The following is a 17,855-nucleotide window of genomic DNA, read 5'->3' as shown; positions in this document are numbered from 1 at the left end:
AGGCCTTTATTTAACTTTTCTGTCGAGTTTGGACTGCATACATCGTTAGGGCGATTCGGCTTGTTGACATGGACAAATAAAAAAAAGATTTCTTTGACTAGGAGAGATAAAAATTAAAAATTAAAACGAAATTATAGAAACTAATTTTCAGTATATTCTTCCAAACTCGATTATCTTCTCTCCCATTTTGTGATTTTCAACATTAGAATTGCCAAATCGATCTTCTCATCTTCTAAACTTGAAAAAAAAGTTAAATAAGGGCCTAAACTATAACAAAATCAATGTTCAGGGGCTCAATGTGGAAAAATAATTGATCAAGGGCTTGATCCTTAAAACAGATAAAGTTCAGGGGCTTAAATATGCTTTTTGCCTATGTAAAATTGATAATTAAGTGCATTTTTTTTTTTTAATTACATTTACATATTTACAAAATATAGTCCCTCCAAATACAGTATACCCAAATGAAAACTATAAATCATATAGTAGATATCTCACATTTTATACTAAATTGACGCCTAAATTCAGTTTAAACAGCTACAATTTGATTGGGGTGAATGTGTTTTGTCGGTACTTAAACATAATTTTTTTAAAGAGAAAAATGTCATTGGTTGTCATCAGAATTTAAAATTGTAATTTAAGATACTGTATTTTGTTAACAAAACAAACTATATACCTTCATTTGTAAAGTTTTAAACCGCCGATTTATATTTACAAATAGGAGAAACTACGTGCATTTTTTTATACGTTTTCAAAAATAATCAACCAAAAATATTAATGAAACTTTGAGAAATAATGACAATTGAAGATATTATAATTTGCATTATCTAAAATCTTGACACTGAATGTCTTGATAATTATTTTCACATAATGTGTTCAGACAATAATTAATATATACTAGAAGAATGATTTCCAAAAAAATAAATTACTAACATATATTAAAATAATGAAAATGATGCACATGAGCGTTGACAAAAAGAGAGAAGAAACTTATACTTAAGAAACTAAATTAATCTGTCAAAGTAATACTAAATATTGACCAGATCTTAGACTTGAACTTGCATATAGTACTATAAGTGAGGTAAATAACTTCCCATTTTCCAGTTTAATTAGAGTTTAAGAAGAAATAATAAACATTTGATTGTACCTAATTAATTAATTAGGAGGAATCTAATCTATATGGAATAGAAAGAGGCCGCCAAGGCCAAGTGGTGTTTTGTTTTGTTTTAGCCTAATTAACCTTTTCTTTTCTTTTTTTTAATTTCTCTCACTCCCAGGACGACAGGACCAGCACACAATCAATAGCCAACAAAGTCAATACTCGAAACCTAACTACACCACCATGCCCTCCCTCCCTCCCTAATACACAACTGGCCTCCCCTATTTTATTTATCACTTTAATTACGATAAAAAGAAAAACAACAATTCACCCGTTGAAATTGCACCGTCTGATAAATATTATATTATATTATATTATGCAGAAACTAAAATTGATTGTTCCAAATAATTATATAATTATAGGGCTAGGTGGAATAGAAAATTGGTGTATACTGGTATTTAAAATTAGTGCAGAAGGAAGGAAGGATATATGGTGATAGAGAGATAAACCAAAAATGATGAAAAGGACAAGCTCACATGAGGCGAACCAGATCATTCATGGGCCCCTACGTTCTATACTCCTCCTCCTCCTCCTCCTTCTCTTTCAATTCTCCCTTTCTTTAATTCCCTCACTTTAGAGAGAGAGCTTTCAGGGAAGAAGAAGAAGAAAGAACAAAAAAACCTCACTCTCTTTTTCTTTCCTCTCTAGGTCAACTAATTTACAGAAGATGAATTAATCAATCATCCATGGCTGCTTGTCTTCTTTAGGGTTTTCTATTACTATTTTTGGTCAAAGAAGAAGGCACCGACCTTTTCATTTCACTTCTCTTCTAGCCACACAGATCTTGATTCCCAATTCAATCTAATCTTCTAAAGGTGAGATACTTGGTTTTTTCCTTCATTTTCTTATAATTAATAAAGGCATTTCCCCTACTTTTTCTTCCTTTCTTCGTATTCATCATCACTTTTGTTTATGCTTCAAGATCTACTCAGATTAGAGGATCGGAATTCGGAATTCAGTCATCATGAACTTTGTTGAACAAGATAGAGATTATTCTGATGATAAAGATGAACAAGACGATGAAGAAGAATTAGCAACTACAACAACAGCGGCAGCAGCAGCAGCAGCAAGTAAGCTTCCTTATTCAGCTACTTCATCTTCATCTTCTCCCTCTTCTACAAAGTATAGAGATTTTATGTTTCAAAAACAGAATCTATGGCTTCAATCATCTGATCAGTCTGACAAAGATCACAAATTAGAGCAGCAATCATCTCTCAATTTCGAAAACAACAATATAGAGTTCATGGATTTATCACTGGGGAATAATAATGAGATTGGAACTTCGAATGCTACTGCTTCTTCTGGAGGTTCAATTGAAAGAGAGCATATGTTTGATAAAGTTGTAACTCCGAGTGATGTAGGCAAACTCAACCGCCTAGTCATACCAAAACAACACGCCGAGAAATACTTCCCTCTCGACTCATCCTCCAACGAGAAAGGCCTTCTTCTCAATTTCGAAGACCGGAACGGGAAGCCATGGAGATTCCGCTACTCTTATTGGAATAGCAGCCAAAGCTATGTCATGACTAAAGGATGGAGTCGATTCGTCAAGGAAAAAAAGCTCGACGCCGGAGATATAGTATCGTTTCAAAGAGGAGTCGGCGAGTCAGCCAAACATCAATTATATATAGACTGGAGACGCAGGCCTAATGCACCAGATCCAACATCGTTTTCACAATTCGAGCTGCAAAATCAGCTACACTTCCCACCGTCGGTGAGGTGGGGCAGGCTTTACTCTTTGCCGCAGCCTTTGTCGTCGCCGATGCACAGACACCAGCAGTATGAACAATCTCATCAATTCCACCATGCCAATTACAATATTCAACCTCATCATAATCAATACCGTCATCATCATCATCATCCTAATAATTATCATCATCCGCAGCAAACAAATTACGCAACGGCAGTTTCCCAGCAGTATTACTTACGGCCACCGCCGCCGGGGACATTGCAATTTGGGGGAGTTCAAGGGGATCAAGTAGCACCGATGGTGATTGATTCAGTTCCGGTGGTTCACGGTCGAAGTGTGGGAAAACGCCTGAGGCTATTTGGTGTAAACATGGAGTGTTCAACACAGGATCATGATCAATACCAGTCTTCTTCTTCATCTGATTCTATACAACAAGTCGGTTCATTCTCGCCTCATCATGTATTTTCCTCTTCATTTCCTCTTCCTAGCAGCGGCCGAGGCAGTAGCAGCGGCGGCGCCGCCACAGAAGCTGATTCAAAGAAAGGAAAATCAAAATCTTCCTTATCTTTTGATTTGGATCTTTAATTGATCAAACAAGATACCAATATCTTCCTTTTGTTCTAGTAATTAAATATATAGTACTCAAAATCTAATTTTGCTGAATTAATGCATGGAATTATATGGATAAAGCTTAATCATTTCTGCTTCTTTTTCTTTTCTTGCTTTAATTTGGTCCCATTTAGTGCATTATAGAGGTTGGGTGTGAAATTGTGAAGACAATCAGAAGTCCCAAACAAAAAAAAAATTCATTTCTGTATAAAACATTATATATATATAAATATAAATATAAGCACATTTTAATTATGTTAATATATTTTTAAATTATTATTTTTTTCCCTAAGTAGAACCTGGAGTATGCAATAACTGTATACATGCTGCATAGTTCCTTGAATTTCCAGTTTGTTTGGGTGACATTTGTGTTCTGATTAGATCTCAACTGTACTTTCTTTTCTTCTGCCTCTACGTGACAGTTATCATGTTATGGTACATAATGAGATACTGCAAAAAGTTTCTTTCTTTCTTTCCTTTCCTTTTATTTCTATGGAATAATGTATAAATTTAGCCCTATGTTTCGTCGCCAACGAGTAATTTCAAGTCTTATTAGATGATTGGGACATGAAATTACACCGTCTCGTAAAAGTTGGTGTTGTTGTTTGTTTCTCTCTCTTGTTTGTATTATGCCTTAATAGGATAACGGTGCAACTATAGCTGGTGCTCATTTAAGAGGGGGAAGGAAGGGATGCGCAGCGCAGGTGATGTTGCAGGCAAAAGTTGCAGCGCTGTAAAAGGTAGCTTCTGTTTCATACCCCTTTAATTAGCTTTTTAACTTATTATTATTAACAATTATTATATTCTTTATAAACCCAAATTAATAATAATTGATCATGTTTTTTCTTCTTTTCTTTCTTTTTTTTACAGCCACTTTCTTGTCTGGATTAATTGGAGCATATACACAAAGATTGCTACAATGAGAGAGGTAGATATCCCTGATTTACTGGATCCCACTTTTCTGTAAGTATCTTTTTCAAATTCAGTAATTGGGGAAAAAAACAGAAAATAAAATTCCAACCTTTACATGATGGTTCATTTCAAAATATCTCATGGTTCATAGATCATTAAGTTAATTAAATGTACAGATCATGATTAAGATAAGTTAAAATTTTAGGTTAATTGAGGTGTAGCTGTGTTTTTAAACAGTTCATCATTACAAGTGTATAGGTGTTCAGAAGTTTGCTGCTCTATATGCGGCTGCTCTCCTGATTTGGTAATTGTGAGTTATATATGTATATATCATATGTAAAATATTGTTACTCATTAACACCTACGATAACGACATTTCAGTATCCTTTAGTAATAAATTTTGGGTTAGAGTCAAGTACATTTCACTATATTATATGTAGAGGTCTAGCTAGGGGTGCACGGGGACCGTCGCACCCCTACCCGCCCTTGAGCGGAGCGAAAATAGGTGTTCGGGTGTTGATGTAGAGGAGGTGATGCGTTAGGATTCGAACATAAGATCACTCGCTTAAATGACAAGCATTTTTGTTTTGTATGCTTGCAAATAAATAAACCACATCACGTTCAAGAACAGCTTTGGCTGTGGTGAAGCCCATCATTTGGAGTAGAATTGGTCCTCATAGATTGAGGACCTAAAGGGTCTTTTTCATTTGTGTTTTGTGTATTCCAAAATCTTGAATTTCAAAAACTTCGGCTAACATATACATCTTAATTAATAAATAGTAGTTCCGAAACTTCTTCTAGCATGAGAAAAATTAGTGTGTGATGCAAAATGGTTTGTGGAGGTTGTCAAAAGCATGTTTTATTTATGTATAATAAAAATGTGTGACAAATTAATGTCTAGTCCAAAAAGATAATTGTCGTCTAATTAAAAAAACATAATTGTAGTCTTTTTTTTTTTTTTTTTTTTGAAATCAAACATAATTGTGAGCTGCAAGACTTTATCAAATTGGGGTGTTGAGAGACTTGTATTATAGGGTGTATTAATCAGAGCCGTCTAGGTGGATTAGTTCATCTTAAACAGCAAATTAATTTCTAGTTTAAACGATTTAAAGTTTTTAGGGTTTGTTTGTTGTTGATGTTGCTGTTAGCAATTTGATTTGGTATAGATTTTTCTATTAAAAACAACTGTTTCGAATTTTTATCCAAACACTTTTCTATCCCATTTATAATTAAAAAGCTAAAAAAAACGGAAACTTAATAAACCAACTTAATTGGTGTTTTTTTTTATCTTATTACTAACACACTTGAATACACAAATTTTTCTTGACTTTCAAGTGTTCATAGACAAGCTTATTATGCCACGTGTTTAAATTCTATTAGTATATCTAATGGCATTCATTTTCACCTGGCCCGTTACTGACCAAGTAAATTTGATCGATCACCGTTAGATTTAAACTTATTAAAATCATGTGGTGGAGATTAAAATCATAGTAAAGTTTAAATTCACACATATTAGATCTAGTGGCGATTGACCAAATTCAATTGGTCAGTCACACCAGGTGAAAACCACCGGGCTTTTGTTTAAATTCTATTGATACATAGATTGTTAGGATTTGAATTCTTGCATTTTGATCTAAAATAATCTGATATTATGTCATGAAATCATTTAATTCAAGAATTTAAACTCGATTATAAAGCCTTAAAAATAGTGTTTACACATTGTGTTTGAAGAAATTCTATAATATTTTAGAAGTAATACACTCTATCAATCGTCAATTGATTATATATTTACTTTTTAATACCAATCATCTCCTATGAAATAATATGTATCTCTTGTTTAATTGGTCGAATGTATTTCTCTAAACGTAGTCTTATGTTTGATAGTTTTGACTTACCAAGGGATCAAATATGGATTTGATATGATGAGTTTGAGCCAAATATTGAAGAATTTTCTTTGTTTAGTAATTGAGAAATCAATAATCTATTATCCAATGATGCTCATGATAACTGAGTAGAGAAATTATAGATTTATTTATCTGGTGGAGATAGAAATGAGCTAGCTAATTTTTCATTAGAATCCATCATTCTTTCATATAATGATATATTGTTTGCTTAGGTTTCAGAATATTTCAATGTTATTATTATTATTTTTCCTAAACCACTATATGAGATAATTTTGTTTTGAAATTTACTCACAGTTAAGACTTCTCGTCTCTCCTTACAGATATATTAATTAGTGGAAATCGAACATGGAATCTCTTCCTACAAACTCATCGCACGTTGCCAAACGAGATAACTCTTAGGTTCAATGTTATTAATTAAAGTCTTAATGCATGATATTTCCTTTACCTATCTAAAATATTGGTTTTTGTTCTCGGACCTATTATTTAGTAATATGAGATTAGTCCATCAAGGGAGAAATGTTACCAAATAATAAATCAAAGAACAAATATCAACATTTTAGATAGATCGGAAGACAAAAGTTATGAAATAATATATCAGGATAAAAGGCCAACATTTTAGAAAAATCAATGGGAAAATTGTGCTTTAATCCTTAATTAAAAGAAAAATATATTTCAATTCATCAACAAGCTCAAAGAAAATAACTTTTGGCAATTCCATTTAGATTCAATTCTTGTTGCCCCTATTAGAGTCTTCATTGATGGAATAATTTTTTAACCTCTCATAAATACCTACCCTTGAGACTTTCCTTCATCTTGAAATTGAAACACTCTCATACTTCTAAACTTTATTTAAAATAAAACATTAAAAAAATCACTAGATTCAAACCTCATCACCTATTTCCCCATTTTCAATTATATATATATGATTAATATGAGCTAAATACAATAAAATGGTAGTCCATGATTCTAGGTTGTGAGATTTAGGGTGTTCATCTTTGTTATTATTTATAGAAATGGCATTAATTTCTCTACATTCACTGTTTGCATATAAATCATTACTATATTTGTGATAAAGAGTTGTCCTATAAAAAATGCTGAATGTGACTGTTAGGGTATAGGGCATAAATATTGCAGCCCTTAAAATGGGATTTAATTTTATAGCCCATAACAGATAAATATCTTCCCATTTTCCACCAAATAATGGAAAGGGCATATTCAACTATCCACAAAAATATGGTGATCATCAAGGTTTTTAATTAACCCTCAATTTCATTTATAAGAAGATGGAAGAGTTGTTACAATATCTGTTCAATTAAAGATAAAACCTAACTTGAGAGGATTTAAATGCATAAATGTACTATCAATTATAGTTTGATTAATAAGGATTTATTTTTTTCATCTAACCATGTGAAATCTGGAATTAATATCTCGGACTAATACAGATTCGAGTTGGATAAATCTTTTTCAATAGGGAGATAAAGCTCTCTCATCAAGTATTTTAATCACACTAGTATTCCTATTTTGCAAGATTTTAAAACTGGTTGAATGGTTAAGTTAATCTAGTACCTTAACCGCGTGCAATCACATGCTTGGTGGTCTATATAGTAATGATTTTATGTTGCTTAAGGTATTTCAAGTTCGAGTTTTAGTGTATAGAATACAGTTTCATTGGGAGATGAGTCATTCATATATCAAGGAAACAATTGAATCAAAAGGTTAAGCTGATAGTTAAGACCTAGGAATAATGTTTCATTATTATCTCTAACACACCTCGGCATGTGAATACCCTCTTTACTTGAAGCGTGTACATCACATACTCATCCTGTTAAGGAACCAATTGAACCATAAACTTAAGATAATAGTTAAAGACTAAGAATAGTTGTTATTATAATCTCTGATAGTCATCCACGCGCTAAAGCCACTTGAATATGAAGCGTGTACAACACAGGCTTAGAGTACTATGTGTTAAAATTTAATTAACAAATGAAATTGTTAAGATTCATACCATCGAGCACTTGTTCTAAGAGGTTTTGATATACGCAAAGGAATCAATTAAATCAAAAGCTTAAGATGATAGTTAAGACCTATGAATATTTTTTTTTTTATAGTAACTTGTGATACATCTTACCATGTGTTGAAATAAATAGAGTGGTGAGAATTCGAACTTTCCGCCCCTGATCTAAAACGCCCTGATATCATATTAAGAAATCAATTGAACTAAAAGTTTAAGTTGGTAGTCTAAGGTTTAAGAAAATTTTATGTTATTAGAATTATTCAACCTCTGATTAACTGAATTTAAATTAAAAGAATTATTGATCATTAGCTAGATGGCGTCATGGCAACTAATCTTGTTACTTCCTTTCCAATTTTGCAGTTCCCCAGATTTCCTAAAATGGGGAAGAAAGAATTTGACATTTGTAAAATAAAATTAGTAAATGAGAGATTATGAAAGTGTTATAATCAGGAAGATATGATATACTAGTATATAGTTAATTAAGATAAGATAAATAAAAGGTATGTTTTTGGTGCAGAGTTAGCAGTAAGAAAAGAGGTTGTCCACATGCAAGCAAGCAAGCAAGGAAGGAAGCAGCAGGGGCAGGCTATAATATTCCCTATATTGTCCTTGAGAAGCGTAGATGCTACAGTAGCATGCATTTAGATTGGAAATAAATAAGCTAAATTACAAAGCTACCTCTTTCTTCTACATAGAAAGCCTGTTCATCCATTTCCATATATATACATTAATTCACAAACTGATGATATTTGTATAATATATAGTTAGGGAAGAACATGGTCCAATAATTGTGATTAATTAGACTCACAGCGCAAAAGTCTTGAAATTGAAGCCCTTTCACCCGGCCTATAAAGAAGGTATGTATAGGTTAGGTTTAATAGGGGAAATTATTGATCTTAACAAAGAGACCACATGTGTATCTCTATGGTACAAACTGCAACAATTAAACAAATCAACTACTTTTTTTTATTTTTATTTCAAGATGCTACCTAGCACTCTTTATCTATTTATATAATCTTTATCTTTTACGCTTAATTCCACAGTAGTGGTGTGTAAACGAGCTGAATCCTAAGTAGGCTCAGTATTGACTCGTTAATATCTTGAGCCCAGCCCTCTCGAACTGACTTTTGACGAGCTTTGACCAAATCTGACCGAGCTTTTATCGAGCTTCTAACAAGTTTTAACCAAATTCATCATACATGCATATGATAAGTAGCGTAGAAAACAAAAAAGCCTTAAAATATTTATAAAGAAAAATAATTATGTTATTGTCGAGATTCTAGAATGGTAGATAGTACTTCTGGTCGGAAAACACAACCTCGGAGAAAAATTTCAAACAATGAAATATATATTAAAGTTTGTAATGTATTCCGTTCCTAATCAAAACCTAATTGTCTAGCTAAAGACTAGAATGTCTACGCTTTTTTGTGTTATTTTTTATGAGTTAAATTTTATTTGAGTTGTGAATTGTGATGAAAACTAATAATAACGAATGAAATATATATATATATATATATATATATATATATATATATATATATATAATGAAATAAATATAATAATTAAAAAAAATCAAACCTGCTCACGAGCTTTCGAGCCGAACCTGAGAAAGCTCGGACTCAGCTCGTTAGTGCTCAAGCCAATCCTGAACTCGAGTTGAGCCCTATCAAGTCGAGCTTTGATCGAGCTTTCACCGAGCCGAGCTCGAATGGTTTGCAAACTACCAAGGCTTGTTTGCACTCCTATTCCACAGTATCTTCAGAAATTCCTTTTCTAAACTTGCTTATAGTGATATATTAGTTCTCTAAAATTGCTTAAAGTAACATACTGTTTTAGTGGAGTAGTACTAGTTACAATGAAGTTACTTAAAATGATACATGTTTTAACTTATCTAAATCTCTACTTATTCTAACTCATAGATTTAGAAGGTTAATAAAACATTTTAAGCAAGTTAAGAGGTTAATGGATATTTTCAAAATTTAGGGGCTCAATCTGATAATTTAGATAAGAACATGAGCCATGATGGATTATTCCTATTAACTTCAGATTAGGGAAATGTTTCATTAATCTCCTAGACTTGCTTATAATGAAATACTGGACCTTTAATTTGCTTAAAACAATCTATTGGCCTCTTAGAGTGATTACAATGATCTATTAATTATTTAAACTTATTTAAAGTGATATACATTTTAATTTATCTAAATCTCTAATTGTTCTGCTGCCTAAACTTAAATGGTTAATGGAACACTTTAAAAAAGTTCAGGCAATCTGATAATCCAGGACTGCAAGGCTTAATGTTTTAAGCCACTTAGCTTAAATTGTAGATGGATGGGACCATGAAGGTGTTGTATTGAACTTTAGAGGTGTTGTAATGATCATTTTAGTCTCCTAAACCAACCTATTAATCTTATGGGGTGTTTATAATGATTTATAATGATACGCATTTTAATTTTAATTAGCTCAATTCTCTATTTGTTCTACTGAGTAGAATTAGGAAGGTAATAGAACATTTTAAGCAAGTGCAGTTAGGGTTGTAAATGAGTCGAGCCGTTCATGAGCGGTTTGGTGATCGACTCGACTCGGCTTGATTTGTAAACGAGCCGTTCGTGAGCACGATTTATTAGCTCGGTTCATAAACGACCCTAGTTTGAGCAGGCCAAAGCTCGGCTAGGAAACTCGCGAGCAGCCAGCTTTGTGTCACTTCACATATATCTAAATTTAATATTATTTTGCTTTAGATGAGTTCATTCACAAATATAATAAATAAATAATAGACGAACTATTTATAAGCAACTTGTTTATTTATTCACGAACTTTGCCTGTGATTTTGTTTATGTACACAATTAAAGAGCTATTTGCAAGCAATTTCATAAATATAATTAACGATTTACTCACAACCCATTCATAGTTCGATAATTTTCTTAATGAACCAAATTCAAATAGGATTTTGGGCTCGAAACAAACTCAGAGTTTGGCTCGAGCTCGTTTATTTTCTAATAAGCTGAGCCGAATTTGAGTAAGCCAAAGCTTGGCTCAGGCTCGAGCTCATTAATTTTATAGCGCGCAGAAAAGCTCGGCTCGATTACAGCGGTAGATGCAGTAGACTAATAAGGCAACTCCTAAAGAAAGGTCAATATGATAATCAAGATGAATATAAGGGGCCTGATGTATTAAGTCTATTAACTTAAATAGTAGATTGATGGACCACAAATTTTGTGATGCTTCGTTAATCTCTCCGAACTTGTTCATAATAACTTATTTATCTCTTAAACTTGTTTAAAATGATATACGTTTTAATTTGTTCAAATACAAGGATTAACGAAACACTTTAAGCAACTTCTGGAGACTAAAGAGACATATTCAAAATTGAGGGATTGAATCCGATAATGTGAAGAAATAGATGTATTAATCCTAGTAAGTTGAAAGTGTGTAGTAGAGGATGGACCACGAAGGGGGGTGGGGGTGGGGGTTGTATTTATATGGGGGGATTAATATCATATCACAGGCTGCTGCATCCATTCGAATAGCTACCAGCATGGCATGCTTCCCTTTTGCTTTGTAAACTCTGGCAAAAATACGGCTGCTTTGATATTAAAATTAGATGAAAGAGAAAACTACTGTCACTGTGCCTTCCTTCATTTACTATTTGCTTATAAACTTAGCTAACTCTATATATATATATATAGCTTAGCTACCACATGTCGTATACACCATACCATCATTTCATCTCTTTAATTCAATTAATTTTATAAAAACTCACCTTTCTTCCCTTCTTATTGTTCCCCTTCCTTTCCTCACTAATATTAGTAACTATATACCCTCTTCTTGTCCTTATTATTAGGTTACAGTACTTCTAGGGGGTACGTATTCTGTATATATATACGTATGTATGTATAATGTAGTAGGACCACAAACCCTGCTTGGGTACATGTTGAGCAAACAAATATGGTAAAATATATTCTGATATTATATCATAAACTGATAGGTTACATCCTATTTATACACCTAAATACATTAGGCATAATTACCTAATACTATTAACTAGAAGGTATATTTACACAATTGCCATTATCTAAATTACACAATTGCCATTATCTAAATATACGAACACCCCCCTCTCAAGATGGAGGTTGAGAAGAAACCAGACCCATCTTGGCTAAAAGATTGAACAATTAGGGTGCTGCCAGAGGTTTGATTAGTAGATCTGCGAGCTGTAAGCCGGACGGAACGTGTGGTGTTGTTAAAAAACCTGATAGAAGATGTTCGCGAACCACATAACAATCAATATCAAGGTGTTTCGTCCGTTCATGAAAAACAGGATTTGAGGCAATGTGTATGGCAGCCTCACTGTCACAGTGCAATGGAATTGGTAATGAAACTGGAACCTGAATGGCAGTCAAAAGATAGGAAATCCATTTAATTTCGCAACTTGCCTCACTGTCACAGTGCAATGGAATTGGTAATGAAACTGGAACCTGAATGGCAGTCAAAAGATAGGAAATCCATTTAATTTCGCAACTTGTACTTGCCATGGAACGGAATTCAGCTTCGGCGGAGGAACGACTAACGGTTGGTTGTTTCTTAGCTTTCCATGAAATCAGAGAATCACCAAGAAATATACAGTATCCACTTACTGACCTCCGAGTTTCACGACATCGAGCCCAATCTGCATCACAATAACCCTTCAACTGGAAGGAATTGTTAGCACGATAAAAAAGACCAAAATGTGCAGTACCACGTAAGTATCTAAGCACATAAAATGCAGCGTCCAAGTGATGAGAACATGGATTAGACATGTATTGACTTAGTTGCTGGACAGCAAAACTAATGTCAGGTCTAGTGAAATTTAAATATAATAATCGATCAACAATACGTCGATAAAAATCAGAATTGGGGATAGGAGTTCCATGCTTAGGGTCCAAATCAATATTCGATTGCATTGGACAAGGAGCTGGGTTAGCCTTCTCAAGACCAGCATCAGCAAGTAAGTCAAGGATATATTTATGCTGGAATAAAAATACCCCAGTTGAATTCCGAGCTAATTCCACCCCTAAAAAATAATGAGCATGGCCCAAATCTTTAATAGTGAATAAAGCATGTAAGTAATTTTTAACATCCTGAATAGCCTCATCAGAATTGCTAGTAATGAGAACATCGTCAACATAAACAACAAGCATTATAAAAATGTCTGTTGCACTATAAGTGAAAAGACAATGATCAAGAGAAACTTGAGTGAAACCATAAGTAAGGAGTTGAGTGGTAAACTCACGGTTCCATTGTCGCCCGGCTTGCTTAAGGCCATATAACGATTTCTGAAGTTTACAAACCTGGCCTGATTTAGCTTTATCATAACCGGCCGGAGGTTGAAGATAGATATCCTCATCAATAAACCCGTGTAAGTAGGCGTTATTTATGTCAATTTGGTGAATAGGCCAAGCTTTCGCAACAGCAAAAGCGATAAACATCCGGACAGTGACAGTTTTGGCTACTGGAGAAAAACTTTCCATATAGTCAATTCCTTGCACCTGGTTGTATCCTCTAGCAACGAGCCGAGCTTTATATCGATCAATAGAGCCGTCAGGTTTGTGCTTGATTCGGTATATCCACCGAGCCGAAAGAGGTTTCTTCCCTTTGGGAAGATCAGTAAGTACCCAAGTATTATTTTGTTCAAGAGCTTTAAGTTCCTCTTCCATAGCAAGAACCCAATGAGGGTCTTTGCAAGCTTCATTATAAGTAGAAGGTTCAACAGAGGCTGTAAGAGCTTGGAAAAAGGAGGTGCAAGAAGCACTAAAGGGTGGTAAGATGAGTATGGAAGAAAAATTGGAAGAAGAAAGGTAGAAAGAATTGGCGACAAAGTCTTGCATCCAAGTTGGTTTACGATGAGGTCGAGAGCTATGTCTGGAAGGTAAAGTTAAAAGATTAGAAGGGGGAGTAGAAGAATTAGTATTAGTAGAAGGTTGAAGATATGTATCAGCGGAAGAAGGGCAAGTCTGTATTGGGTTTTGAGAAAGTGTGGGTTCAACTAGGTTGGATGTGGATGTTTGGTTGTCAATTGGGGTTTGAGCCTCACTTTCACAAAGGACAAAAGTATCTTGGGAAATTGGATTATTTATGGGAGTATGTTGAGGAAGAGATGATGTGTGAGGTGGGGTAGGTTCTTTTGTTGGGAAGTGAAAAGAAATGTCAGCATCCATATTTGATAATAATGGAATAGGGGTTCCATTAATATCATTGGATACCACAGTATCATGTGGTTCACTATATGGGAAAGAAGTTTCATGGAAAATGATATCTCTGGTTATATGAATTTTATGAGTAGATAAATTGAACACTTTATAAGCCTTATGATCCATGGCATAACCTACTAATATTCCTTTAAAAGCTCTAGTATCAAGTTTATCTTTGGTAGGATTGGTATTAGAAAAAAAACAGAGACAACCAAAAACCCTTAAGAATGAGTAATCAGGGAACTTTTTGTATAGTTTTTCATAGGGTGTTTTCCAATCAAGTAAAGGAGTAGGTAAAATGTTTATTAAATGGGTAGCAGTGAGAAAAGCTTCTCCCCAAAAGATGTTCGGTAACTTTGCTTGAAACAAAAGTGCACGTGTTACTTCTAACAAATGTTTATGTTTTCGTTCAACGACTCCGTTTTGTTGTGGAGTATAGACACACGATTTTTGATGTAATATTCCAAGAGATTGAAATAAATTCGAACATGTAGAGTTTATGAACTCAGTTCCGTGATCAGTTCGGATATTTTGAATAACCACCAAAAACTGTGTTTTAACCATCTGTATGAAATTTGTTATAGCATTTGGAACTTGTGATTTTTGTTGTAAAAGGATAGTCCATGTGGTTCGAGTATAGTCATCAACAATCGTGAGAACGTACTTGGCACCAGTAAGTGATGCCATTTTATAAGGACCCCAAACGTCCATATGCACTAACTGAAAACAGGTAGTCGTACTAATAGATTTGGAAGTAAATGAAAGACGTTGCTGTTTAGCCATAGGGCAAGTATCACAAGACAATGTTTTAGACAATTGAGATATACATGGAATATGGGTCATTTTGGATACAGATACATGACCCAGGCGATTATGCCATAGAATTGAACTAAAATTGTCAGAAACAGTAGAACAAGCATTTGCAATTATAGAAGAATGCAACAATGCATTTTTATTATAGGTATATGTAGTCAAGATAACAGTAGAAAAGGAATAAGATGTCAACAAGTAGAGTCCATCTTGATAAAAGCCAATAGCAATGGGTTGATTAGAGCCCTGGCCCTGCAACACACATATTTTTGGGAAAAACTGGACATTAATATCCAATTCATTTATCAATTGTCCTACGGATAGCAAATTATGGTGAAAACCAGGAACATGTAACACATTATGTAGTGTAAAATTAGGTCCAATATACACAGAGCCAATGTGTTTAACTGGTTGAGTTGCTCCATCAGGCAAGTAAACCGAATTTTTTAGAGATATGGATTTGTAAGATTGAAAAAATTCTAAATGAGCACACATATGAGATGTGGCTCCAGTATCGATAATCCAACAATTACCACCAGATGCATCAATATAGTAAGAAGAAAAGGAATTAGATGTGTTACCTGCAAATCCGGAGAAACTAGTGAAGGCCTGATGTGTATTTCCAGCACTGTTTGTGTTACCACTAGTATTTCCATCCTCAGAGTTCATTTGATTCTTCCCTTTCATGGCACGAGTAACCTCCTTCTGAACTAGTGCAGTCATACTAGGAGGTAAATCATTAATAGTTAAGCCTTCATCCATCTCAGAAGTGTTGAAAGAAGAATCAACATGTGTATATGGAACATTGGCATTGTTGGCTTGCTGCTTTCGATTCTGGCGATTCTTTTTATATGTATCCCACCAATCTGGAAATCCATGGAGCTTAAAACAACTTTCCTTCACATGTCCTGATTTACGGCAATAAGCACAAAAGCGATCACTATTAGGTCCAGTTCCGCGTTTCTGTCCACGACCGGAACTAGAATCAAGTGAAGGATTAAAATCACTAGGATGAGTATGCTTAGCAGACTGTACAGCATTAGCAATTTCCATGGAGGATACATCTGTAGTGACTTGACGTTGTTTCTCCACCCTGTGAATCATAGAATACGCCTTTTGAATGTTTGGTAAAGGATCTAGAAGCAATATTTGAGACCTCACATTATCGTATCCATCATGAAGTCCCATAAGAAACTTCACCAATTGATCTGTATTAATCTGTTTGAAAGCTTTCTTTGCCACACGGCAAGTACAAGAATCAGCAACCGCACAAGTGCAGATCGGCGGAGGACACAGAAAATCAAGTTCATCCCAAAGACGTTTCAATTTAGTGAAATAAATTGAAACAGATTGATTTCCTTGGGTGAACTTACTAATTTCTTGTTTTAACTGGTACAAAAGTGGACCATTAGACTCACCAAATCGTAACTCCAGTTCTTTCCAGAGCGATCGAGCGGAAGAGGCAAAAATAAAATTTTCTACCAAATCACGAGAAATTGAGTTTAGAATCCAAGCAATTACCATTGAATCAGCACGTTTCCATTTGGAATAATCAGATGAAGTCAATAGAGGTGCAGATCCATCAGTTAGAACGAAGTGAAGTTTCTCCTTGACGGAGAGAGCTAACAACATACCACGACTCCAAGAAACGTAGTTGTTGCTAGTAAGAGGAGCTGCAACAAGACCGATTCCCATGTTTTCTCCTTTGTGAATCTTGAGATTAGATTTTCCAGTCGGAAAACCAGATCCAGATGAGATTGGAGATCGTAACGGAGGAGTCGGAGATGAATTGTCATCGGAGCTGGAGGAAGTGTCGGTGAGGGAAACCTTATCGTTCGCCATAGAAATCAAGATGAAAACCAGAAACCAGTAAAAGCAAATCAGGAAGAAAGACTGGTAACAGATCAAAACCGGAAGAAAGAAACGGTTAGAGAAAGTTGTTGGGAAAGAAAAAGAGAATAGGCCCTCTAGGAAAGTAAATGCTCTGATACCATGAGCAAACAAATATGGTAAAATATATTCTGATATTATATCATAAACTGATAGGTTACATCCTATTTATACACCTAAATACATTAGGCATAATTACCTAATACTATTAACTAGAAGGTATATTTACACAATTGCCATTATCTAAATTACACAATTGCCATTATCTAAATATACGAACACATGTACTTATTATGAGAGTTCAATTTCATATTTACATGTAAACCAGTAAAATCCAGCTTTTTACTGTTTTTTCAAAGGGTAAATTACACCCACGCCACTGAAATTTATCATTTTAACATTGTGGCCACTGAACTTCAATTCTTAAAAGTATGGCCACTCGAACTTTACATTTTTTAACACCGGTGGTCACTCAACACCTCAAAACGGCCGTTGACGGCCTCAAAATAAAAAATTCGAAGAGTTAATGATATTCTAAGGAACCTAATTCTTGAAAATTTTCGTTTTGAGGTCATTTAGGTGTTGTTTGGTTAGGAAAGAGAAAGTAAATTGTTAGAGAGAAACGGTAAATATCGTTCTGAAC

At 34.2% G+C, this 17,855-nt stretch overlaps 1 protein-coding gene across 2 annotated transcripts; it reads left to right on the top strand.

Moving 5' to 3' along the window:
- The first annotated feature begins 1,511 nt into the window (after positions 1 to 1,511).
- LOC136217324 (B3 domain-containing transcription factor NGA1) lies at positions 1,512 to 3,544 on the top strand. 2 transcript variants are annotated; one of them, XM_066003927.1, is made up of 2 exons: positions 1,512 to 1,971; positions 2,089 to 3,544. In XM_066003927.1, the coding sequence occupies exon 2, from the start codon at positions 2,121 to 2,123 to the stop codon at positions 3,429 to 3,431; it is 1,311 nt and encodes a 436-aa protein (XP_065859999.1). In that variant the 5' UTR covers positions 1,512 to 1,971; positions 2,089 to 2,120; the 3' UTR covers positions 3,432 to 3,544. The 2 variants fall into 2 exon arrangements, with proteins under 2 accessions (XP_065859999.1, XP_065859998.1); XM_066003926.1 differs by having other exon boundaries at positions 1,513 to 1,971; positions 2,079 to 3,544.
- Positions 3,545 to 17,855: the final 14,311 nt, after the last annotated feature.

Source organism: Euphorbia lathyris, chromosome 2 (assembly GCF_963576675.1).
Source record: "Euphorbia lathyris chromosome 2, ddEupLath1.1, whole genome shotgun sequence".
NCBI classification, from domain to species: Eukaryota; Viridiplantae; Streptophyta; class Magnoliopsida; order Malpighiales; family Euphorbiaceae; genus Euphorbia; species Euphorbia lathyris.
The sequence above is the reverse complement of the archived record's forward strand: the minus strand, read 5'-3'. Positions and strand labels throughout refer to the sequence as shown.

Coding starts and splice junctions, on each gene's coding strand:
- LOC136217324 (XM_066003927.1), top strand. CDS start 2,121: ATGAACTTTGTTGAACAAGATAGAGATTATTCTGATGATAAAGATGAA.